General features: G+C 37.8%; 1 protein-coding gene across 4 annotated transcripts; it reads left to right on the top strand.

Annotated features, from left to right (window-relative positions):
* The first annotated feature begins 422 nt into the window (after positions 1-422).
* On the top strand, positions 423-27,631 carry LOC146733719 (uncharacterized). Of its 4 annotated transcripts, XM_085491158.1 has the most exons (31): positions 423-603; positions 7,310-7,429; positions 7,795-8,142; positions 8,755-8,865; positions 10,836-10,952; positions 11,777-11,899; positions 12,482-12,598; positions 13,109-13,228; positions 15,045-15,155; positions 15,469-15,582; positions 16,032-16,148; positions 16,472-16,588; positions 16,833-16,946; positions 17,108-17,218; positions 17,458-17,574; positions 17,879-18,001; positions 18,670-18,786; positions 19,190-19,303; positions 19,425-19,544; positions 20,449-20,562; positions 20,680-20,793; positions 21,616-21,726; positions 21,866-21,982; positions 22,882-22,995; positions 23,292-23,420; positions 23,526-23,645; positions 23,757-23,876; positions 24,266-24,385; positions 24,491-24,604; positions 25,353-25,466; positions 25,798-27,631. In XM_085491158.1, the coding sequence occupies exons 1-31, from the start codon at positions 537-539 to the stop codon at positions 25,890-25,892; spliced, it is 3,780 nt and encodes a 1,259-aa protein (XP_085347284.1). In that variant the 5' UTR covers positions 423-536; the 3' UTR covers positions 25,893-27,631. The 4 variants fall into 4 exon arrangements, with proteins under 4 accessions (XP_085347284.1, XP_085347286.1, XP_085347285.1 ...); XM_085491160.1 differs by lacking the exon at positions 18,670-18,786; XM_085491159.1 differs by lacking the exon at positions 22,882-22,995.
* Positions 27,632-27,689: the final 58 nt, after the last annotated feature.

Raw genomic sequence — 27,689 nt, 5'->3', positions numbered from 1 at the left:
TATTTGCATATAAAATACTGACTTCTATATCTTGTGTAAATATTGAATAGTTGAAATAACTGCTCGTTACACTCGCTAAATAATAACATGTTCTGAAATAGTACCGTTAATTTGCCGGAGTATATCAACCAGCATCAAAATAGTTTTCAAGCAAATCACACTGTGAACGTATTTTAATGATTCAAAAACTTCAAGTTCTTGTCTGAGTCCGTTGCAAAATTAGTGTACATGCATAGGTACCGGCATATCCTGCAGTACATGTCAATAGCGTTCGCTCCATTATTAATGGTACGTAATATATGGCATGGTTGAAAGAAACGGAACATGGCCACTCTCGTATTCTATTCTTATGTAAATGATTCTAAATATAAAAAAAAATGAGCAGTATGACTGGGCATGCTCACTATGACGTCAGCGACGGACCAGAGTGATGATACTGTAATCAACATCATCGTACGACGAAGCACACGGAGTGCTAGAGGACGGATTCACGGCGATTGTTAACGTCAAGTGCGCACCAGGACCATGGAACCATCATGATTGCAAACACGGAAGGCATAGCGCTTGTGATACTGTCTGTTATCGTGCGGGTACACCTGCAAGGTTAGTTCATTACGTCAACACGCATATGCAGAAATATTTCCCGAGATTCAAAAAAGCCAGAACTTCCAAGAATTAGAAACACGGCAGCGAATCGTACGCATGTACACATATACTTTCAATGTTCGATTAATATGTGCTCTAATGCAGTACAAAACCTGTTGTTCACGGACATATAAACGTACGCTTTACCGCACATGCGCAGAACGCTCATGTCCGCTCATTATTTATTTATCATACCATTGTGTTGTGGAAGCTGCGAACGCATCCGGATAAATATTCCGTATATCGCGTTATAAAACCGAATCCACATTTCGGCGCATTATAAAATAAGTAACCTTTGATATGACTAGTCGTCTTATTACCGTTCGCAACAATAATAGTATCGGCATAACCACACACGTGACAAAATAGTTACTATTAATAGAAAGTCAGATGTCAACTTAATCTTTTCTGCAATCTATTTACTTTGACAACATGTGTGCACGATCGGGTTAATTTCTAGACTGTCGACAGTCCCTCTGGCCTTACGTGTGTGTGTTTTGTTTATTAATATTAATATTAATATTAATCAAACGCCGTAGGCGTTTGCGAAATGCCGAAGGCATTTCAAGCGAGGGCCGTAAGGCCCGAGAGACTGTTATAGCCTGCTGCGCCACCACTCGCCACTGTAGAGAAATTCTCCTGTAGCGTACCATCATGATTGACAGGCAGAGTGATGTCATAAAAATGCTAACCAATCACAAGTCATACGACGGTTTTCGACGAGCCTTTAAATAACTTTCGCCGACATTCTGCATCCTTTTTACCAGAGAATTCTCTTCCGCATAGAATACAAATTAGCTCCTTGGATCGGGGGGGAAATGCACAATTTACTCACTACTTTCGTCGGAGTTTCACTGGGCGAAATGTTGTCGTACATCATGAGACACCAACGCACTCTTCCTTTGTTTAAAATTAGATAACTCGCGTTCGCAACTTGTAGTTCTGGATAATACTTGGCAGAAAACGATCTATACTCGGCGAGACGATTAAAGTCATGCGTGACAAAAAAAACCCCGCGATTTGACCTTTGCATAACAGTTTAACTCCGCCCATATGCAAATTATTACTACGTCATCGAGATGCATGCATAATTAATAGCAAGGCCAGTCCTGCAGGCTATAACAGTCTCTCGGGCCTTACGGCCCTCGCTTGAAATGCCTACGCAAACGTCTACGGCGTTTGATTAATATTAATAATAAAACACACACACACACACACACACGTAAGGCCAGAGGGACTGTCGACAGTCTAGTTAATTTCTCGCGAATCAAATTACTTTACGATTGTCTACCGTGAGTATGGCGACACTATGGGATTTGTAGGTGAGGGAGACCATGGAGGTAGTCTTTTCTGCCTACATGGGGAGACTGAGGAATTCGTAGCTGTAACAGACATAATGCTCATAAACCATTTCCAAATGTTTTTATAGGCGTGCATAACCCGGGGGAATAGTGAGAAGGAAATTTTCTACACAAATATTGGCAACGCATTGTTATTGTCTATCGATTTACTTTATGTCGGGAAATTACGTCATCTCAATCGTAAATATTGCGTTAAGTGCAACAGATATTTACGTCAACACTTCTGCGACTGGCAGACGACACACGAGGGAAACGTCGTCATTTTACCGCCATTTTTCGCAATTATCAAAAATATCTGGTAGATTTTTTGCACATTTTATTTTATTATTTTTATTTATTAAGATATGCGGTATGTTTAAAGGGGAGCAGAGGTGTGGCTTTTGACACTCTGTACATGAAATTTGAGATCTATGAATGAATTCTGTCGATAAAAACAATTTGTATGTGCTGCGAAATGCCCTAAATATCGGGTATAAAACGGGCTGTGAAGCAGACGACAAACTTCCGCTTTTCCTGGTGTCATTTCGCCTCTAGAGGGCCAGTCAAATGACGTCATCAGTGAACACTGATAATTGAAGCCATTCATGCTAGTACGCCAATCCCATAGAAATGCTACTATGAAAGAACTTGTTAACTGACTACTTAAAAGTTGAAACATGGCGAAATGTTGTGTTATGAATGCCATAACGATTCATGTTAAGTTTCTCTAAATTCCAAATAAAAAATCACGTTGTTGGTTGCGAGAAAACGGCAGAAGAACTAACCTGAAAATGAAGACACGTACAGCGCTCTAGCTATAGTAAACAGTGAGTAAATAAATATTGTTTGAGTTAAAAAAATAAATTAGAAATACGCTAATATCATTACAGTAATCATTTCACCCAACTTCCCACTTTTAATCGACCGCTTATCGCTTAATTTCCGACCGCACTGTATTTTCCGACCGGAAAACAACCGCATTTTTATCGTAATTTTTCTCTCACCGACCCATTGAAAACACCGACCGGTCGCCCAAACACTGGTCATTGGCAGAGTAGTGATCGAAATAGTGGTTTTGAGTGATACAGTTTGGGGATACAACGGGTACTAACTATTATTAAATTCCGAACTACTCTTCAAATCTATACCACATTGTATCATTCGCGGAGGAAACTTCACCTGTGTCCAATATTAAATAACTGACTTTGCGTAATTATTATGAAACCGATATATTACAATGTTGAAATTTTTAGAGCCGGTACAACATTGTAAACAAATTTGCGTAATTAGAAAAGCAGCGCACTAAGTAAACGACCTCAAAATATACAAGTTTCCGTACAACACCGTCAGAACTAATAACAATTTTACAAGATCGACGCGCGGAGCATGAAAGAAAATGATTGCTAAGACAACGCGCCTGTTCAGTGCGTGACTTGGGGGTCAAACTTCGGTTAACACACACTTGATGTCAGCATCGCCGCGCAGTAAGTTACGCAATGAAAGTACTTAAAATTCAATTGCATCCTAAAATGATGTCGTTGATCACTCAGTCTTTTGCAAAATATTATAACTAGTTTCCAAGCTTTTGATGCAGCCAGATTTATTTAACTTTGTGGAAATATAATCTTTTTAATTTCTCAGTCATTTCTGGGCGACCTGCGGCTGTTTGTTTCCTACTCGCTCCTAAGCTAGCGATTGGTGAGAATGGTTATTAATATATTACACAATACACTTGTAAATCGGACAGTCATACCGCAATTGTACTGAAACATTTTGGGGGCAGTAAGTAACGTCAGAATATTGTTTAAAATAAAATATTCCATCCCAATTAAATCTAGGTCAAAGGGTCAAAGTGCGTGCATATAATTATAGATGGTTAAAAACTAAATATATTTGAATGTTTGACGGCTATTCAACGTTTGTGCAAACAAGAATAAAAAAGGTAGTGTATACAATAGCGATATGACTGAGATATCATGGCATTTGTTTACAATATTGTACCGACTCTAGTATTTGACACAGATGAAGTTGTTCGCGAACGATACAGAGTGGTATAGATTTGAAGAGCCGTTCAGAATTTATAATAGTTAACACTTGTTGTATATCCCCAAACATTTTGACTACTCCTGTGCCGGTGACCAGTGTTTGGGTGAGCGGTCGGTGTTTTCAATATACGAGCGAGAGAAAAAAAAACGGTAACAATGTGGTCGTTTTCCGGTCGGAAAATACAGTGCGGTCGGAAATTAAGCGATCGTTTAAAATCTGGGAAGTTGGGCAAAATGAGTACTGTGGTTCAAGTGATATTAGCATATTTCTCATTTAGTTTTAACTCGTACAATATTTATTCACTCACTGTTTACTATAGCTAGAGCGCTGTACGTGTCTTCATTTTCAGGTTAGTTCTTCTGCCGTTTTCTCGCAACCAACAACGTGATTTTTTATTTGGGATTTCGAGAAACTTAACATGAATCGTTATGGCATTCATGCGCACAACATTTCGCCATGTTTCAACTTTTAAGTAGTCAGTTAACAAGGTCTTTCATAGTAGCATTTCTATGGGATTGGCGTACTAGCATGAATGGCTTCAATTACTAGTATCATTGTTCACTGATGACGTCATTTGACTGGCCCTCTAGAGGCGAAATGACACCAGGAAAAGCGGAAGTTTGTCGTCTGCTTCACAGCCCTTTTTATACCCGATGTTTAGGGCATTTCGCAGCACATACAAGTTATTTTTATCGACAGAATCCATTCATAGATCTCAGATTTCATGTACAGAGTGTCAAAAGCCACACCTCTGCTCCCCTTTAATGTATGCACGCGAGTAGATATTTTGGTGGGGAGATGGATGATAAAGGGGGCCTTTGGGATATTTTTTGATTATTTCGAGAAAAAAACACACACATGACCAATCAAGTAATCGCAGACGTAATTAATCGTGCCCGGTCACGTTGAGAGAAATGGTATAATGCGAAATACGAAATGATTTACGTCGGAAAGTGTCTTCACAGCTTATTGAATGAAATTGTCACAGATTCCCGTATTCAATGATTTTAACATTCTTCTCACGTCCACTTCTCTCCACGTAATATGCAGACGACTAAAAACAGCTGCATTAACTCGCCATCGTTATAGCAACTCGAGTCGTCAAGGAACGAAATGCGGTTGACCTGAAATCATCAGTAGAGTGATGACTATTAAAAAAAAGAAATATCGCCACTCTGTGTTGTGTTCGATATGGATCCAACGCGACAAATGCAACTCGTGTAAAAAAAATTATTTACACAAAAATCACGCCGGCTTGACAACCACGGCGTTCCTACTATTTGTAGTGTACATCACGCACAGTAGTTTACTGTATTTAGTATATAAGTATTGGGTGTTAAGATCCAAAATTTAGATCCTCTGAAACTACATTACGTAACACTTTGGTGACACGTGCATCAATCAGTTACGGAGAAAGTTTTGGGTAAATCTATCACTTATTGTTATTATATTTGATAAATATACCAGCTTTTCAATTGCCTGAATACGTCATTCTAATTGGCTGAGAACGGTTTATAATTATGCAAGCCATTGTTAAATAGCCGGTGTACTATGTTTTTTTTTTCATGTTTTAGAAGTAGGCCTCAATGAAAATAACATACAGTAGGGGTAAATTCTGTTGTCGACTAAAATCGACAAAAAATATTTTGCGCTTCGGATATAATGAAGAACTATGCGACACTAGGATATTTCAAGTTTGAAAGAGATGCATGGAAAAAATAATGTTTCAGAACGATTGCGGTTTGTAGTGGCTCACACTGAACCCGAAAGTGTTGTTTCGAAACATAATCGTTCGTTCATATGAAATTATGTCAAGACAATTACACATATACATTTGTATCAACGTCGCCGTTAAGAAGAAACTACACGAATAAACCGTACAATCCCCGATATACGAGTGCGAATGTGTGCCACCACCGGCTCAGTGGATCTATAATCGCTATATGCTAGTATTTCCCGAGTTCATTTCCTCCAACCACGGTTGTTGATAGTAGAACGGGTCAGTTTCTGTATCACATTTAAACATCGTTGACCAATCATCTGCCTGCGGCGATGGCTATTTTCTTATATATAACGCTTACTACTCACACAACATACTACATATAGATATTTATTATAATGACAAAGTCTCACATAAAACAACGAAAAAAAAAGAGATACAACACGTAGAATTGTTAATATATGTCAAATTGTCCATATCTCGTGAAAAAGATTCACAAGTCCACCAACAAATATCGACTTTTCCAGCTTACTATACTATTTGCATTGGTTTCTATGTAAAATTTACTTCGAATCTACAAATTAAATGAACACCTGACTGTCATTGACCTCAAGGATACAATACCACAATTGCTAGCACGCTTTTTCGTGTGTACAAGGTATTTATATATTTATTCAGTTACTAATATCGGTTTCTGTACGTACAAAAACTGTCACAGCTGAATCAGATATCATTTCTCATAGACTCAGTGTTGTGTAGAACCACTTGAACGGGCTGATCGTTTTCGGATCGATTGCTCGTCTGATGTTATCGAGGCGTGTCCTTTTTCGGACCATGTCTCCACTTTTGTATTGCATTAAATTATTTGTTTAGCCCTTTCCATTAAGAAGATGCGGACCCAATAAAAGCTTATATTTTCTCTCATATATACTAATTAATGTGGGTTCATTTCCTCTAATACTATTAATTTGGAAACGGAATATGTACAAAATGTTGTCGCCGGACAATTTGTCCGAATAATAGGGCCCTGAACAATCGCATGATGGTGAAAGTATTAATCACATCTTGAAATCGCGAAAAGTTACACGGATTGAAACGTTTATGCATTAAGGAATGACTTTATTTTAATTTAGTGAAAATAAAATCCAGTGAATATACCTTTTTTTCCTTTTTTTTTTTTTTTTTTACATTTTACGTTAAAAATCAATGTAAATAACTTCCATACAAACACCAAAAAAAATCTTTTCGGTAAAAATTAATTCCAGCTAAAATAAATTATTTTACAGTACTTAGTAAGTTTACAGAGTGATATTTCACCGTAATACTTGAATACAAAGAAATGTTATATCCCACAATACGAGTACATTGCATGTACGCTCAGCAACATGCCCCGGCCGTCAGTTCAAAATTTTAGTTCGACACGGACACACATTATAAGCGAAAAACTGAAAATGGTGTACCGTAATGAACGAAAAAAAAAGACTTGTCCAATAGAAGTCACACAAATTACAGCTTAGACGATTCGTGGAAAGTAAATACAAAACATTGTTCGTTACAGGTTGTTTCTCTATAACTTGTCAAAATGGAGGCACCTGTATATTAGCTCACAACAGCTATGGCTATGTGTGCCAGTGTACTGAGTCATACCATGGACAAAACTGTGAAACCCTATTAATCGGTAAGTGCCTTACTATAGCACGTGACATGAAAAAGAAGTGATACACTTTATCCATAAGACTCGCCCTCTGGTGGCGAGGCGTTCCGTTGTCGCAGATGGATAACAACAATGTGGTTTAGAACGAGTAATATGTGTGGTTATGTTGTCGTTTGTGTTTTTGGCTATATAATAAATGTCCCCCCAAACTAGGGGATGAGTACATGAGTACTTAGCCACTTGATCACGGTAACCGTGACTTGACAGAAGTGTTTTGTCGCCGGAATATTATCAAACAAAAAGTCAAGTTTGACGAACGAACGAATGTGAAATCACGCATAGTAAGAAACGTATGACTAACAATCAAGTTTGCTCCCTTCACAAATTAGATCGCGATTGCGGAGGCACTTACTACCAACCCACCGGGACGGTCGTTTCGCCCAACTACCCCTACTACTACGAAAATCGTATGACCTGTTATTATTTCATCAAAGTGCCCAGTACTGTTGGTCAGCAGGAAGTACTTCTGACGTTCACTGTATTCCGCGTGGAACTGAACAAAGACTTTGTGTTTATTGGCGCCGGGCCTACGGCGGATATTAATGCTGCTGGCGCCTCTGTTTTGTCTGGGACAACTCTACCGGCACCAATCGCAATTAACAGCGATCAAGTATGGATTATATTTTACGCCGACTCGAGTACCAATGACATTGGCTGGATACTCACATATGTTTCTGGTGAGCATGTATTTATTACAAATTATATAAGATTTGAAATAAGTCTCCTGTTTTATGACTCTTTCCATGTGCACGAAACCATCCAACTGTTAGAGTGTATTGTATAATTTGTCCTAACGCGGGGAGTCGTCACCTGCGCATGCGTCAGATGGGCATAGCGTGTCATAGTTTACAAACAAGCGTCTACCCATGAGCCTTTGCATTTTTAGCGTGTGTTGTCATCGTCGCTTGGGATTCAATTCCCGCGCGTGCGCAGGTGACGACCCTCCCACTTTAACTTATTGCTCTAGTGATGCAACTATTAACTAGAAGAACTACAGATATTCAATAAAACCCACACATTCTTGATATTTCTATGAGGGTTACATAACAAAAATGAATAATAAGAAAAATACCAGGGCTTGTTTCCATGGGAAAAAATCAATATGTATGTGACCAAATAAGGTTTATAATTTGAAAAAAAGTAATTTAGAAAGTCATTAACGTGTGGGGAAAACATTTATAATAACATATTCAATCTGACTAACGTATCGACGCATCTAAAAAATGGACAAAATATCACAGATGCTCTAACTACACTTTTGTGAGAGACTGGGTTTATTTTTATTCCAGGAAGCCCATGCAATAGCAATCCCTGTATGAATGGTGGGACGTGTCATAATTTCTACACCTTTTATTCATGTGAGTGTTCACCGCAGTGGACGGGCTCCAACTGTAATATTGGTAAGTTATTCCAGCTTCGATACACCAATAGTATATGCATGGGGTGATGTAATGCATGGCCCACTACGATGAATAATACTATTTGGATGCGACTCTGTCCCGTTGACAGCGATGATACCCACTTTATCTCCTACATGTTATATATTATTATACATCTGTCACCATAACGCCTTAAGTTACAGCGTGCCGTAATATTGTGGTATGTTACGAGGTATATTAATCCTACCATATTAGGAAATGCGAATTCCAAATATGAAATGATTATGCGCGTAAGAGTTCTCTAATAATAAAAACAAACATGGCTGCCATCAGAGTTTGACCGGACTCCAAGTTCGCTGATTCTGTTCTAAACATTTTGGATTTCGGCATCCCCAATGGTGTATCCTTGGCGGGATACCTCAAAGTATGCACTCAGACAGTGCATACTTTGAGGCATCCTCGTAATAACCTCATATTATTAGCACTACTACAATTATTTTTTTAAAATTATATTTAATAAAACCAACACTCTATTTGCTTACAATCAGCGGAAGAGGAGATACGCCTTGAAGTGCATGTATTAAAGTTAAGAGAAGCGAATTTCTTTTTTTAAACTTTTTTTTTTTCAAAAATTGATAAAACTGTTACTTTAGACCTTGATACATTATCCCAACTTTTCAAAAGATCGAAATTTTTGGAAAGACGCTGTTCAAATTAGTTTTTTTTGTAAACGCTGACACAAATAACTACAACTGCCATTGCGTGGATATTTGCACAATGGTTATCTTTGGAACGGTTTATTATAACATCTTATCTGTATACTCTATTGTTGACGATTCTGATATAACGGGTGTTAAGCTTCCCGTCGCAAACTATGCGTGTTCATCTAACGTCCATTGTCAGCACTATTAATGGTACTTAATTATTGTCCTGTTTTGAGAGCCAAGAGTTCCCCCGCCTTCTTAGGAATTTATGTCATTTTATCTCGTATATGATTGTAGTTTCATTTTCCAATTATTTTTTCTCGAATGTTCTTATTATTGCGAATTCCTTCGGAGTGCTTGTGTAAGCAACACTTCATGTACATATTCGCAAGTATTAGATTAAACGATACATTGTATCGCTTACATGCACTGTACTATTATACTATAATGAACATGCATAACGATGCAATTGCAATATTTCATGTGGCAGCTGTCTCCGTAGCATGGTTGGGGTTGTTACATAAGTAGCTTACACAGCTAGTATCCATATCACAATTGTCATTACTAAAAACACATAGATAATTTGAATTATTTTTTGGTATGTTTGTTGTGATGTGCAGAGAATTTATGTTGGTCTACTAAGTCAGACATTATTAAACTTTGCAGTAGTACATACTTTCCGGCGGATAATATACAACAAATCTACATATTCAGCTTGTTGGGAGAATGCAATAACGGACACATTACCATTGAGTTAACTGTGTTTAAAGGGTGGTGGTCGTCGCGCTGCGCATGTGCGACATTTGTGTTGATAAACATTGATTTTCCCGTAATCAAAATCGGTTGACCTTGGGCGCGACTTTCACTGAATACCGTCGGCGACTCCTTCGATACATTCAAATCACCTAAAGATTACCAAATTAAAGCTTGGAAACGTCTCAGTTTGTACTCGTTGATCTGCGCAATAGTCAAAGTCGCCATCTTTGTTTATATGAGACCCATATATCATATACCGCCCTTTAACATCTGTGGTTTCGTTTTGTGAGTGGAGTTTTTTTTACAGGGAGAACGATTGTTTCACCATAGACCTTAGAAAAGGTCGCTATAGCTGAGTTGCGAGTTGTTGACCCAAACGATGTTGTTGGGAAGTTTTGTACACCCAGCAGTGCGTGTATTTGAATTTTCATTAGAGAGTACTTTATTAATTCAACACGTGTTGCATATTACATATTATAAATAACATTTATTGAACTTTTCTACGTCTTCCTATGTAATTTCGTTTTACAGTTAACAGTTCACCTTGTGCGAGCAGTCCTTGTGTTAATGGCGGAACATGTTTTGTAGTTGATAATAATATTATCTGTAATTGCATGGTAGGATTCGTTGGCAATTATTGTGAATTTGGTAATAGTAATATTATTAATAATATTAACATTTGTATGGGGAAATAAGGTTGAAAATGTCTGTCTGTAATACATATACTCGATAACTCAAAATGTTGTTACAGTACAAGATTTATCCGGTGTTCCTTGACGTATTTAAGAAGTATGTGATAGGTCCTCAATATAATGGTTTTTTACAGTCGGTGGTAATTATCGTTTTGTAGCTATCCTGGACTAATTTGGACAATTTAATGTTTTGACCTAATAAGGAAAACCCAGCAACAATGTAAATGTATAAAAATATATATGTAAGAAATGTATTACATTCAGAACATTTTGATATTTTTGTGAAACTTTCAATAATACGATCGTTATCTAAGATCTATACAGTATGTACACTGTGACCATTTTCCGAGATCCCGCGTTAGACGTCAAAACATCGCGCGAGATTCGACAAACGCTTAATAATGCACTATACACATTTGTTGATGGTCAATTTTGCTGAAGTAATTGCATCTCAGTGCCATATTCTCCGCTGAAAGCTTGGCATTCGGGCATTGAACTATAAAAAGGGAAATTCAAGTTCAAAATAAAATCATTCGATTGTTGCAGCAGACGTTCTGTCCGCTTTCATCACACATTACACGAGATCTCGCATGGGGGAAAATCACCTATTAACACCACACTTTACCTACTCTTCCAATCTGCATGTCAGTGACACATCGCACATTGTATGTGCGTTGATGATTGTCAGAAAATCCCCAATTATATTTGTTTGCAAGTCATATTCCAACAGTAGTGACAGTTATCTTGGCATTAAACGTGTCCCAACTCGTCGTTTTGCAGAGATTATTGCGTTTCCATGTGACAGTAATCCATGTACAAATGGAGGGGCGTGTCACAACTTTGCTGATTTATACTACACGTGCCAGTGTCCGGATGACTGGATTGGTACAAACTGTGAGATTGGTACGTTGCAGAGAAAAATACAATATGACACATACCACAATTCCTCCTTCCCAGTTCCCTCAGGCAGATTTAGTTGGAGACCGTCTTGAAACAAAATATATTTCTGGCGAACACAGATATACACGAACAATACCTAAATCCGATTTGAAACCCCGTTTCAATTTTATTATTATTGAAAGTAAAATTGTGAAAGTAACGAATATTGGACTGTCAAGTGTTTACATCTGATACGTAAATTGTCACCTAGATCAATCAATTGCCCATGTAATATATTATTATAGTCTGTTCTTTCGTATACGATGTTTCACTACAATAAATTTCAATATTTGAAGATAAAGTCTTGAGCGAAGAATCAGCATTTTTTCAGGATTATTGATTCTGTAGCTGTTTATGTAGACACATTAATAGATACGCATATAAATAAGAAATAACAAATACTAGTATACACTTACTGCACCTGGTGTATTGTATCATAATCACTTCGTTGATATACACAACTAATAATCAGTGATTCTGTCAGTATTTCTTAAAATCGGTTATTACATAATAAACCCTAATTGATTGTTATCATAATTAACGTAGCTTTCAGGGCCTGTGACAGCTCGCCTTGTCAAAACGGTGGCACGTGCGTCCACAGTAGTGGGAGATACCTGTGTAGCTGTCCCAGTGATTGGACCGGAAATGTGTGCGAATTGTTGGGTACGTGGTGTAATTGAAGAAGACTATCTTGTTATTTTCACACGCTTCTTTGGTGCTCTGGGATTTTTTCTTGTTTCTGGTTGTTGTTTCCTAAAAGGCTCTGGTTTGGTGTTATTTTACTAGTAAGTAGATTGGGCTAGATTGAACAGGTTCTCTTTACTGGAAGTTACTCGTTCTAAAACTTAAACTTTTTTAATAGTTGGAAGAAAGTTAATTTGCTTCTCGGGCTCCCTCTGTTATATATTTAGCTTTTCTATACCAATATTTTCAAATAACTGTACTCTCTTTTTTTTTATCTGTATTCTATTGTCTGCTTACGCACAAAAGGAAAACACGTGGTTTAATTATCACGTTTGTTTAATTCTGCGACGTCTGCAGAAAATTAATCTTCGCATGAATACATGCATTTTAATGTTCACTTATAGCATCTTGAAAATATACTTTGTGTTATGGTATATGTGAGATTTAATGTAAACAAATCACCTTATTTTTGTTATATGTATCTTACAGCCGTCAATCCGTGTAACTCCTTTCCCTGCATAAATGGAGGAACATGTGACTGGTTGATCAGTAGTAACGTTTACACTTGCTCCTGTCCGCCATCTTGGACAGGTAGTTACTGCGAAATAGGTAAGTCGTGAAAAAATATACCAGCTCTCCGTTTGGTGTAGCAAGATATTGTGCACAAAACGATATTAGCATGTGAGTTAGATTGGTAACTTTAATGACAGGATGTAAGGGGTTTTGGTGCATAAAATGAAGCGAATCAAAATTCAATTACGCAGTTATTGTACTCGCTTTTCAGTCCCCACATTGTATAATATGATACTTCATTTACATTGATTTACATTTATGGCTCCTTACAGTTTTCTTATTCATATCCGGTTTACTCTTTTAATGACTTGTGATTTATGACACTAATAGAACATGTTATTCACTTACTGAGAAGCTATTATGGACCAAGACGTTTCTCAGATACATACGGTATATTGCTATCATGATAGACTGTGTTGTTCCAATAGTAAATACACAGAATATGTAGCCAACACTTTACCCATCCATTCATACCACACATGGCTGTTTTCTTACTACTGCGTTACCTTAATATGGATGTGATCAAGGAATATTGGAGTACTTGAATCCGTGCACCAGTAATCCTTGCCGAAACGGAGGACTTTGTGAAAATGTGAACGGAAACATTCTCTTATATTCGTGCACCTGTCTAACAGGCTGGGATGGAATTTTATGCGAAGAAGGTAGCTAATGTCTTCGTCATTGATGCTGTTTTCGATGGAACCCACCCCCTTTTCCTGTATGAATGCATGTCATAATTCTCACAGTATTCATTATAATCGAAAATGCAGAAGCCTGAAATAGAATGTATGAGTATTTGAAAATGTAAAATCAATTCGAACTATTCACTATCCACATTTGCCCGATTTGCATATGTTTTACGCTACAAAAAAGGACTCGATACCAGTATATGTAGGATACCCCAATGAAATATACATAAGTGATTTTTGATCAATTTCTCTCTGTTTTTATCATCTTTACATCGCAGCTGTAAATCCTTGCATTTACACCCCCTGCCAAAACGGCGGCGAATGTCAGGCCACCGAGTCAACTTATACCTGTGTGTGTGGCATGTACTATACAGGGACCAATTGCGAAATCGGTAGTATAACCCAGCACGATTTGCGATATGTCGTTCATTCAAACATTCTTCCACCTAACCAGGAGTCGCATGCTGCCTTGCACCAATTGTGGATTTGACTTCAGAGTGTGATTGAACTTTGAACAATGGATGCTTCTTATTGACAACCTCTAATGTGTGTGATTGGAACAGATTGCAGTGATTTTGCTGTTATTTATTGAGGATTCCCATACGTATTATGAATGACCTGATATGAACACACGTGCACTACATAATCACCTTTTCACTTGACTCGCTCTGTTCCATTAGCTCTCTTACGCTCTATCGTAAACCCATGTGACAGTAATCCCTGTCAACATGGCGCTACTTGCGAAAACGTGAACAATGACATTAGATTCTACAGCTGTTACTGCCTACCTCCTTGGACAGGTCCATTGTGTCAAATTATGACAGGTATATAGAAGACATTCATTGGTATAATTAATGTTTCGTCGACCAGATATTGGCCTCTTCTTCACAAAGAGCAGTGACATTATTGTAACACTGCCGTTACCCCCTTGGTTCATACGTTTGCAATTTATACTCAATTCAATATAGTTTACATAAGTTACATATATCAGATATAACGAGTTAACTTATTTACATATTTGAAGACCAATGTAAACATATACATGTGAAAAATAAAATTCATATTTTGTATTTAAACATGATCCTTGAATTCATTTACATGTACACTACTCATATTTATTATATCAATTAACATCATCTGAAACATGTAATTATCTTCTACAGCAAATCTATGTGGCGAAAACCCTTGCAATAATGGAGGTATTTGCTCCGATTTTGGCACTTATTATTTGTGTACGTGTCCATATGGTTTTACTGGAACACACTGTGAATCAGGTATGCACAGTACAGTCACATCTGTGTTTTGTTTTGTATTTTTTGAAACGGTAGTGGCGTAGTGGAGTGCGTGCTTGATTACATCGCAATGCCCTTTTATTTGCTGTCGTTCCGAGTTCAAATCTCGACTTCAAATCTCGTGTTGCCTGTTTATACGCTTGTAAATGTGCCTGTGGTTTATATCCTATCGAAATGTCAGAATGTGGCAATTTGTCTTACGGTAATATATCTTAAGAATCCAAAAACGATTTGAACGCAGTCACATGTAGAATATATATTTAGTTTATAACATTTCTGTGGTTTCTCTTCACAGATGTGAACCCGTGCTACAGCCTTCCTTGTATGTATGGAGGAACTTGTTTGAACCTCATTACCACGTATTTATGTACTTGTATGGATGCATTCTTTGGTCAAAACTGTGAAATATGTAAGTCATGGCTAAAGCGGGGGAGTCGTCACCTGCGCATGCGTCAGAAGGCCATAGCGTGTGATTGTTTACAAACAGTCGTCTACCCATGAGCCTTTGCGTTCTTAGCGTGTGTTGTTATCGTCGCTTGGGACTTAATTCCCGCGCGTGCGCAGGTGACGACCCCCCTGCTTTAAATGTGCCAGCCTTAGTGTACAATTAAAACATGACAGGCATGTATATTTAATATTTTCCAGTGATACTATGTTTAACATGATCTCTTTGACAAATAATGTCATAAATTTACATGACAGATAGTATTTGACTAAAAACCAACAAATGAAAAACAGTTTCACTTGTCACATTGATACGAAGTCACAAGCTGAGCATTGAAACGTGAACTTGTGTGACTTACTCGGGAATTTAAAAAAACAAACACGCAAAAATAATAGTCTGTTCATTTCCGACAGCAAATCCGTGTTATTCAAGTCCCTGTCAGAATGGTGGAACATGCAGCAACAGCGAGACTGGCCACTTCTTTGTATGCACGTGCATGCCGGGGTGGACGGGAATAACATGCGCAGAGTGTGAGTATGACGTCAGCAATATAGGCTCGAATACATGTACTAGAAGATATGCGTTAATGAATAGTCTATAAATGGTATTAGTTTTATTACGCGTGAGTGAAAACAAGCAGATCGGGATTATGCAAATTCTAGAACCTGTTCGAATTTCATATTGACGTCAAATATATTAACCAAAGCCCAAATTAATCAACCCTAGAACATATTTCATCTTAGGGTTAACCCTTCTTTAAAGCCTGTTCATACTGTTCAATCCTAATCTGGGCCAACGTAAATTCTTCTGGCACGAACCATGACATCGTATTCGTTATATACACACACTACAGCTTACGATCCGTGTAACAGCAATCCGTGTGCAAACGGCGCCTGCTATCATCAAATGAATTATTCCTCATTTTACTGTCTATGCTACTCTGGATGGACTGGGACAACGTGTACCGAACGTAAGTACACTAGAGACTTGTCACTCGTATGTAATGGTTTTAAAACGGATTTCATGATATGTCTTTACACGGATGAAATTTAATTTATTTTGTTTTTATTCGTTTTTGGTACCTATATAGAATATCCGCACTGCATCCTTGTTTAATAATTCAATAAGGCTGTAGATTACCAATAATGGGTCATTGATGTATGTACAGCTGAATCAATCATATAATAATACAAGTTTATTTAATTATTAATTAGGTGTCGATCCATGTGCTAGCAATCCATGCCTCAATAATGCAGTCTGCAATTCTGCAGAAGATGCCTTTACGTGTACCTGTACGCGCATTTTTACTGGCACCTATTGTGAAACCAGTAAGTGTCATTCTGTAATTTTCAAATTCCGCTTTTTGTTCACTTTTTTGCTCAATTTAATATGGTTTATATGGCCGAGGTATAACCCATCAATCACTTAGAATATATTTAACTTCATTAGGTGTTTACATATAATTTCTCGAAATATTTGTTTATTGTAGGACTTGATCTATGTAATCCAAATCCCTGTGGCAATGGTGCATGTGCCCAGGTTATCGATGGGTATCAATGCGTATGTAATCCTGGATATGTGGGAACAAACTGCGAAACGTGTAAGTAATGCTTATTTGAAAAGCAATATAAATGACGCATTTTAAACCTATGTATCCTGCATAGTGGAAATTTGATTTCCCCCCTGCCCCGATGCCATGTTGTTTCCTGGCAAGTAAGTGGAACTTTGCTATCACAATGACTTAGGACTTCAATTAATTTCGCTCAGATCAACCTGTTGCGGCAAGACGTCGACATACTTCAGAATGTATTCATATGTATGGTATGTATTCTTTCGTAGACATTGACCCGTGTTCGTTGCCTTCGCCATGCTTGAATGGGGGAGTGTGTGAAAGCAATGGAAATACGTATACGTGTAACTGTTTAGATGGCTGGCTTGGTGACCAATGCCAAATACGTGAGTAACAATTTCTCGAAATTCCTATCCTCCTCTTCTTTAAACTTTATGTTGTTATGATCACACTTGTTATATTAACTACAATAACTAGTAGTAATTACATTAACAATATTTGCAACTAGTACAAATAAGTCGTATATATAAATATATATTTTAGATATTAGAAGAATAACAGTTGTTTGAGCCCCCCCCCCAAAAAAAAACACGGTGGCATTGTGTTGCTTTGTGGAGTAAATTAGGGTTACGTATCTCTAAAGATTTGTCGTGCTCTGTGTTTGTAGTGTATATTATTTCCTTTATTTAGTTGACGCGTGTTTCAGCGGTCCGTGTGTTAATGGACAATGTTTGACTCAGACGAGTAACGAGGCTACTACAACATACATCTGTGACTGCAATGCAGGGTATATGGGTTTCTACTGTGACATAGGTAGGTTTACACACACGGATTTTTCAGTGACATAACGTATCACATGTTGTTCCATTTCATTCAGCTCTGTACACTTGCAGTAGTGACGTGTGTCTGAATAACATCTTTGAGTCTGAACTGAACTGTAGAAGCTCGTGAATGAATGTCAAGATGGGCAAATGATTCATCGTTGAACCATTTTTGTATGTGTATGTGTATGTGTATGTGTATGTGTATGTGTATGTGTATGTGTATGTGTACTTTTGTCTCCTCATTCACATACACTGTCCGAATAGCAGATGAACAGAACAACGCTATTTCACCATGTTACTTATACGTTTCGTGTCACTTGTCTGCGCTTTTAGATGCATTAGTTTATTGTTATTGTTTTAAAAATTGTCTTTAGTTGATGCCAGCTCACCTAATGTTTGCTTGCACGGTGGAACTTGTGTAGTAGAAAGAAGTAAGGCGTGCTTTGCGATCAGCCAGTAATAGTACACGCTATATTAGTACATGTGTGATGTTCGATATGAACCGATGTGTACTTTTAAATATTCGGTTTTCAATTCATATAAATACATGCATCTATCATTACAACGCCGAGGTTCTATCCGTTCGTCCGCACTGCTCAGTAGTCGTGTTTGCTTATCAAATAATTTAATTTGTGTTCTTGTCCTCCTGCTGTTTAGTTGATCCTTGTGCACCCAGTCCATGTTTACACGGCGGGGTATGCGTAGTTGCTGGCAGCAATTCCTACAACTGTGACTGTATACGTGACTGGAAAGGCATTCATTGCGAGCAGCCAGGTAGATTTAGTTATTGTAACGTTGGTGGCGTGGTGATGGGTTATCCATAATGATATTTATAAATTATTGGGATAACACCGCAAAGAAAAACAAAAGAATTAGCTCTAGCTTATGAGGAAAAATGAAGAAGCATTTATTACAACTACTTTTGTGTTTAAATGTCAGCGACACTCAGGGGGCTTCTACGCGAGGAAGCTGGCGTCGGGTAAGCTTGCGTATGTCTGATTGTTTTGATATTTACGAAATGGATCGCTACCGTCAAGCTCTCGTAATAAAACAACTTGAAGATCCGTGAAATATCTGTGTCTGCATGCTATAAGTAAGGGAAAATTTCAAGGGAGGTTTCAGAGAGAGTTCAATGTCAAATCTAGTTAATTATTTCATCGTGTTGTACGCATATCAGCTATAGATCCATGTACATCCAATCCATGCCAAAATGGCGGCACCTGTACCAGTATCGATGACTCCATCAGTTGCCTGTGTGTTCTGGGCTGGACCGGTCAGTTGTGCACAGAAGGTAGAGTATCTCTACGTTTTTAAAGTGTTTCATTAACATCTAATACAATAACACGCATGTGCATTTGATAGTTCGGGGTTTTATTTACGTCAGTTGATGTTCATCTGTTCTTCGCACTCAGTGGTCAACCCCTGCATTCCGGATCCTTGTCAAGGCGGCGGTACCTGTATCCCGTCGACGTCGCTTGAAACTACAATTTGCATCTGTCCTGATGGACGAGGTGGTCTTACGTGCGAACAAAGTAAGTCTTCCTTCCATGCCTGCCATAAGTGTCACGCCGTCCCAGTGTTGCGTAAATTCAGAACATCGACCATGTCATAGCAAATTCGACTGTTGTCAATATCTAGCCTAAGAACTTGACAAGTTAGATTCGTATTTATTTGTCTCCTTGTAAAGGAGGGTATGAATTTTTCTTGAAAAGATTCCTCACATGTGCATTATATATACAACATGTTAGCTATTGCATAACCCCGGAAGTAATAACGATACGGCCATGTTTTGTATTTGTGGTGGCACTGCATGATCATTGTATCCTATTAAACGGCGGGATCGTCGCGCCGCGCATGTGCGGCATTTGTGTTGATAAACATTTATGTTCCCATAATCCATAGTGTGTTCTTCCAATGGAAATCAAGATTATGTGTTTTGACCAAGGCGCAATGTGTACTAATTACCGTCGCTGACTCCTTCGATACCTTCCAATCACCAAAGTAATTACATTAGTTAAAGCTTAGTAACGTCTCAGTTTAAACTCGATGGTCTGCGCAACAGTCAAAGTCGCCAGTTGAGTCCCGCATTTCATGCATGCGTGACGCGACGACCACCGCCCTTTAAGGTGGCGGGGGGGGGGGTCGTCACCTGCGCGCGCGCGGGAATTGAGTTCCAAGCGATGATAACAACACGCGCTAAAAACGCAAAAGCTCGTGGCTGGACGCTTGTTTGTAAATAATGACACGCTATGGCCATCTGACGCATGCGCAGGTGACAACTCCCCGCTTTAAATAGTAAACGCACCTGATTTTGATAACAATTCAGTACAATAGCGACACTAATATTTAACTATGAAGCCCGTGACTGTATTACCAGTGAAATATGTATTGACGTTTCAGTTTAATATATTCCTCAAACACTTACTCTTTCCACAGTTGTATATCCATGCGACAGCAGCCCATGCTTGAATGGCGCCACCTGTGCCACGTTTGCGAATTACTACGTTTGTATGTGTTCCCATGGTTGGACCGGTCAAAATTGTGAAACAGGTACATGATAATTAATACCAGCAATTATGTTTACATTTCTGCCAACAATTAATAAGACGTGGCGGGGCTAACGAAACAGATTCACCAATGCAATGTGTACGTATTTTTTAAAAATAGATTACAACCCGTGTACCCTTGATCTATGTCGAAATGGTGGAACATGCCTCGCTCAATTCAACGTTGCATCGTGCCAGTGTTTGACAGGGTGGTCCGGGGTGCATTGTCAAATTGGTGAGTGAAATGAACACATGTATACATCGTATATACATATAATTGCCCAACCATCATGGCACTGTCCTGTGATAAGATACTATCTAATTATTTTGTTTTTATCTTTATGCTTAGCCTAATAGATAGAATTATTATACATCTGTCTCTGTAACGCCGTAAGTTACAGCGTGACGTAATTTTGCGTTATTTCACTGGGTATGTTCATCTTACCGGGCCATATAAGGGAACGCGAATTCCAAATATGGAACGATTACGCGCGTAACGTCCTCTATTAATAAAAAACAAACATGGCTACCCCCAGCGTTTGACCGGCCCCCACACAAAGAAGTTCACTAAATCTGTTCTAAATCTGTTTGACATTCCCATGATGTATAATAATAAGGTTATTACGAGGCTACTGCAAAGTATGCACTCAGACAGTACGCAGTCGCGTCGCATCGACCTCCGCTGCGCGTCGGTTAATACTCCCGCTGTACTGTCTTCGTGCACATTTAATCTTTGCAGAATCCTCGTAATAACCTCATAGTCACAGTAGTCTGATATAATGTGCCATGGAGCCGCATATACGAAAAATAATTGAATATTTACTTTCATCAATTAACTTTACTCGTCCCATATAATATATGAATAAAAACAAATACTTTCCAAAATAAGAACTTGTATAATTCACCGGATATCATTGCAATTTGACGAGACATATTGTGCCAACAGTAAAAGCTACAAATAACGTTATATATCACTATATCAATTAATTATTCATTCGTGTACTCGTTCGAGTCGGAGAAGCGCAAACAATATTTGACAATAAAATTATATTTTCAGTGGATCTATGCAGTAGCGATCCGTGTAAAAACGGCGGTGGTTGCGTGAATTACCAAACACACTACGACTGTGAGTGCACAACACAATGGAAAGGAGACAACTGTGATATTCGTAAGTACACATGATTTTGTTTGAATAAACATTATAGTAAGTTGGAATTTGTGTTTTAAAAATAAGTAATAATATTACACTAAGTCCCTAAACGAAGATGTTCATACAAATTATCGAGTCATTTATCTTGTTTTCCCAGCTGTGAACCCATGTTCTGTAAACCCTTGTTACCATGGTGGCACATGTTACGTGACGTCAGAGTATAGTTACTACTGCCAGTGTACACCGGAATATACGGGCACAAGATGCGATACAGGTAGTTTATCGAATTTGTGTCAATGGCCGCCGATGTTGAATGAATTGTAATTGTTTTGATGATCAAGCTTCAGAATAGTATTTGTTGTTCTAAACTTTCCATACTGTTAACACCGTGATACTTATCGCTAATATGATTGCATCACTTTACCGCCATATCGTTATTTATTAGTCTCGTAAAAGCTGTTATAATCACTGAATTGTTTTCCCATACAAATGGCCGCCGAGATCTCCTTGAGATTGAGAGCCACGTGACTTCATTTTGCCCTTCAAATCAATCCCACCATCGCGTCCACTGTTCGCGCCCTCTAGAGTTGTCATTGCGTTTTTGAGGTGATGAATATTCCAACGAGTAGCATGAATTGTAAAATGCCAACCAACGAGAAAGGCAGCATTTGATCTGACCTGGTTTACACAACTACAACGCATGCACGATCTGACGCGTAGAACCCTTCGCGCAGGCGCACGTTTACTTTCCTCTTTTGGAAGTATTCTACTCCTAAGTTCCATAACGTCACTGCGTATCATGACTAATTTTAGCAATGAATACGCCACAGAATAGACTGATGTTTGACAAAGATATATATAATTGCGGCGGCTGTGCAAGTCTGAGGTTCAGTGGACGTGAAGACGTGGGAGAATGAAACATTATGGGCAAAAACAAGTTGTGTGGCTCTGAACATAATAAATAATGGATTTGAGGCACCGCAAAATCAATAGAGCTTTGTAAAAAAAAAAAAATCACAAAAAGTTCATTTGAGCTCCTGTTCGATTTAGTTTAGTTTTATTGCTCCATCAAATAAATATGTAAATGTATGAGTCGTTTGGCTATATACCTTGAAGTTTTGTGAAATTGTAAGTGAATATTTTTGTTGAACTTCTAAGCCACCTTTCTCTCAGATCGTGACAAATGTATCAGTGATCCTTGTCAAAATGGCGGCGAGTGCTATACGTTTGAATCCTACTATCTCTGCATTTGCCAATCAGGATTCACAGGAACTAACTGTGAGACTGGTGAGTTCATTGACCTTAGAGGCGTAGTCAGTATAAAAGACTTAAAGCGGGAGGGTCGTCACTTGCGCACGCGTGGGAATTGAGTCCCAAGCGACGATAACAACACACGCTAAATACGCTCAGGCTCACGGGTAGACGCTTGTTTGTAAACAATGAAACGCTATGGCCATCTGACGCATACGCAGATGACGACTCCCCCGCTTTAAGTATCTATGATCGCAATTTTACGACACTGGTTTTGTTATTGCCTGGCGATACTTCACTTTTTCTTCAATCGTTCAGTCTCTTATTTTCAGCTGTGTACAGCGATCCATGTGACAGCAACCCTTGCCAAAACGAAGGTGTATGTCGCACATTGTCCATGTTCTACACCTGCCATTGTCTTGTTGGCTGGACTGGTGTCAACTGCGAACTTAGAGACGGAGGTAAGTTCTCGTTTGAAATCGATATTTACTCGGTTGTCTGGCTTCGGGGAAAATAACTTACAACCATGACAGAGCTAAATCTTATACCTTTTGGTCCTTGAACAGAAAATCCCTGTAACGCTTTACCGTGTCAAAATGGAGGCCAGTGCTTCTCATCTGATGACGCGTATCCGGACTACACCTGTGTCTGCGCGCAAGGATGGATGGGAAAAAACTGCGATCAAGGTGATACATCGTTTTACTTTAAAAAAATGAAATTATGGGGATGCAGCATTTGTATGTTGTATGTACGTATCCATATTGTATTGTATTGATTTTCTAATTATACATTTACAGTGGAGTCAGGGTTATGCAGTATATGGAACCCTTGCCGTAACGGTGGCGTATGTTATCACACCAGCATCGACTACGTGTGTCAGTGTACTGAACAGTGGACAGGCAAAAACTGCGATGAGCGTAAGTCACAAATGAGAACAACTTGTAGGCATAACAACGTGATTACCAGTGTATTCCCATTAGCGTATAGAGGGCGCTGGACGACATTACTAAAAAACGAGAGCTGACCACCTGTTCATGCATTCTGATGCGCCCTTAATCCGGGGGGGGGGGGAATTATCAGTGACGATTTTTGATAATAATCACATTACTATAAAGGCCGCACTATAATCTATCAGCACGGATTAATCGAGTTGCTAATGCGAACAGAGAGAGTGCAATTCACTAAATTTCAGCTCACTAAAATATTTTGTGACTGGTTACGTTGCCATTTTTTTATTTTTGAATTAAATAAAATTAATATCATAATTAATTACTTAAAATTAATAAATTTGACCTTCTTCCATTAGCTTCCAATGCATGTGACGGCAATCCCTGCGAAAATGGCGGCGAATGTTTTCTCCAGTCAGGTGGATACTACTGCAGATGCGCAGACGGATGGATTGGTTTGACATGCGCAGTAGCTATAGGTAAGCGTTTTTCAAATTTTTATTGGATAATGAATGTAAACTACGTCATTAAATTTCAATTTTATTACCTAGAGAGTATTTTATATTCTCCATTTTTATTTACAGCTGTAGACCCATGCTTCAGTAGTCCATGCTTCAACGATGCAACATGCTTCGACCAATCAGGCGGATATTTCTGCGCATGCCCCGATGGGTTTACAGGCGAGACGTGTGCCTCAGGTACGACAGATCACTTACTCGGGTTTTTATTTAACACTTCTCATCAATAGTGATGACGTATTTCACGGACAAAGCTTTTTTTCAAAATGTATGTCATAATAATTTAGTTATGCTTTTCTGTGCGTGAGATGACGTCAACGCGTTTGGCTTTAAATAAATAGTGTCTGCTCCTACTTTATGTGCAATTTTGAAATATTTTATGTAAAATCAACATTTTAATAATTTTAAAATAGAAAAATAACTGACTTTGTATTTGTATCACGAATGTATCATAATCCGTAGTATTAGTATGGATTAGACAACACTCATTTAAGACGAGTTTTTCCGTGCACGGATTTGTATTAAAATATATGTTTGTTCCGATTGTAGCCGTGTACGTTAACAGAGAACGTATAGTTCAAAGGTTACACTGATATTCTACGTGGATGAATAGGTTTGGAATTGGAAAACCAATTTCACGAGAATAATTTTTTAACAACAATTAGCATCAATAAATGATATCAAATATATGTATGATATTTCACTTGAGCTCAACAGGCAATGAACGGAAATCGCAAGATTGGTATCGATGAAAAGACAAAGCAAGCTAGCTACCCCAACAAACAATATGGCGTATCCCTAACTACAAAAGCTTAAAGCGAATAAAATAGACTACTCACCTCGAGACGATGGGTAAACTAATATTTATAAAAAAAAATGGTTGTAATGCTTAACAAAGCTGTCATGTTCTCATATTTAATGTTGACAGACATAGACGAATGCTCCAGCAACCCGTGCCAAAATGGCGGCACTTGTCTCGATCAGAGGAACGGTTACACGTGCACGTGTCAGGAAGGATTCATTGGAGACTCGTGCGAATCAGGTGTAGTACACAGATACATTTGTGATCGATTTGAGTTTTGTGACCGATTTCCGCCATCGAATATATTTAGTTATCAATTATTCCACACTTCTTGCCATTGTTTTGATAAAATTCGTCTTTTCTTTTAAAATAGACACTCATCTAAAATCATTTTGAACTAGAACAATCATGCTGTTATATTTTCGACTTATCTCTATATTGATAAATGCCATGCGTTTTCCATCTGTACATACTATGACGCAGACAAAAGAAAACAGGTCAAGTGAACGCACTTACCTAACAATGCACAATAATGAGGAGCGATTTATAACATACTGCCTCATTTTTGCAGATTCAGCTGCGGCTGTTTCAAGTAGTACTACCTTTAAAGCCCCTACGTCCATGCTGCTAGTTCTCGTCTTATATACATTAAAACAGTGGAGGTAACATCAGGTTCTTCACGTGACAACATATCACCGACTTGCCATTCCACGCGTTTTTTTTATAATCTACTATAATTTGTGTTATAATTTTAGAAAGCTATGCAAAACATTTAAATTTATCTTTGTTATAAATTGTTGCCTGAACTGTTTGAAGGGCGAAAATATCTTTAAGAATTAAACGGTTGTAGTAATGTTATAAACAGTTCCATATATGATACTTCGTTAGATACATTCCATAGGACAAATAGTGTTAAGATTGGAGGATCATGACTGTTTCAGTTACGAAAAATGAAGCAACAATTGAATGGAAATCTTGTATATTGAAATATAGTCGTGAATATTGTAATCATTATTGCTCCACAACCCATATTCTGATTTAATTTACTTTATTTTATGTCACACATTTCACTATTCAGCGTCAAACTGTCAAATCAATGTATGAACTCCGTCCAATTTACTTATTGCCAACCACCTGCGGGAATCAATATTCATACTGAAAATTAGTTTTTTTTTTCTTTCATGAGAGTATAATTTATTTTATATAACCATATCGCGAGTGTACTGTTGAGCACGACTGTGCTATTTGACATTTCCGTTTCACGGCTGACGTGTTTATTGTACTCGTTGCAACCACGACACTGTCATATATATTCATATACTACCATTAATGTAATGAATAGATCATTGGGTCTAAGCTGTGAAGATCCATATACCAGATTGTTATCTCTGAAATACTAAATTCAAATGTTCCGAACTACACGTGTATTCCATAGAGAGCAAACGCAATGTGTGTATATGTTGATCTTTCTATATATCTTAAGAAGCGATCATCCAATTCGCTGCGGATGGTCGATGGTGTGATCCATAGACCCGGTTAGTTTTTGAGTTCAAATCTGTGTACCTTAATTACCTAATTTGCATTATAGCTAACGCATTAGTTAGTTTATTGTGATTTTCAGTGCTTATATGTGCAAATTAATTGTTAAGAAATTCTTAGTATGTTCATGTTATTCAGGTTGTATTCTTAGAACCACTGATTACATTACATTAGTTTATTGGGTTACATATTTATTTGTTTTTCAGATTCGCACATATTTTGTGAATCGTTTGTCGACTTTGGAACAAAATGTTTTATATTCATAGACAACGATGGATTATGTAATTATGTAATCCTACCTACCGAGCTGTTGCCGATCGCTCAAATATAGTATACAATTAAAATATAAATATTCAAAATTTCAGTTCATTTAATTTTCTTCACAGACTTTACTTTCTGTGTGGCTTTGATATGTGTTACGTGTATATCCGAGACACAATGACACATTCCCTAAATAAAGTAACGCGGTATTACCGAGATGTCCGCGTGCTTTATAAAAATCTATCATTCAACAAACTGAAATGTTAAGTTTAGTGTTCATTGTACTTTTTACAAACATATTTTTACGTCAAAATGTTCCAAACTGTATTGATGAATATTTAATATCTCAAAGTCGTGAAGTTATAATATTATTATTTATTAAATATATGTAATTATCGGTATTTGGTCAATGAAAAACCCATTTGGTGTTTTGGGCAGTCCTCCAAGAGATATATATCTGTTTTACATATTAGTAGCTAAAAACAACAGTTTTTTATTTTAATGACTGAATGTTAGCAAATAGCATTATATATAACTATCTATGTTACTATGATATGTTAATATTTTAATTTGAGAAATAAACAAAATATTACTTTAAGAACACAGTCTTATTGTCTGTCCGTTGGTCGGTCTGTCGGTTTACCTATATCTATACTATTGTGA

Source organism: Saccoglossus kowalevskii, chromosome 16, assembly GCF_978046115.1.
Source record: "Saccoglossus kowalevskii chromosome 16, keSacKowa6.1, whole genome shotgun sequence".
NCBI lineage: Eukaryota > Metazoa > Hemichordata > Enteropneusta > Harrimaniidae > Saccoglossus > Saccoglossus kowalevskii.
The sequence above is the reverse complement of the archived record's forward strand: the minus strand, read 5'-3'. Positions and strand labels throughout refer to the sequence as shown.

What these genes read in the sequence shown, in the direction of transcription:
- LOC146733719 (XM_085491158.1), top strand. Translation starts at nt 537, where the DNA reads ATGATTGCAAACACGGAAGGCATAGCGCTTGTGATACTGTCTGTTATC. An exon ending in TGGTCAAAACTGTGAAATAT is followed by an intron (nt 15,583 to 16,031) that starts GTAAGTCATGGC and finishes CATTTCCGACAG; the next exon opens with CAAATCCGTGTTATTCAAGT. An exon ending in AGGCGAGACGTGTGCCTCAG is followed by an intron (nt 24,605 to 25,352) that starts GTACGACAGATC and finishes TAATGTTGACAG; the next exon opens with ACATAGACGAATGCTCCAGC.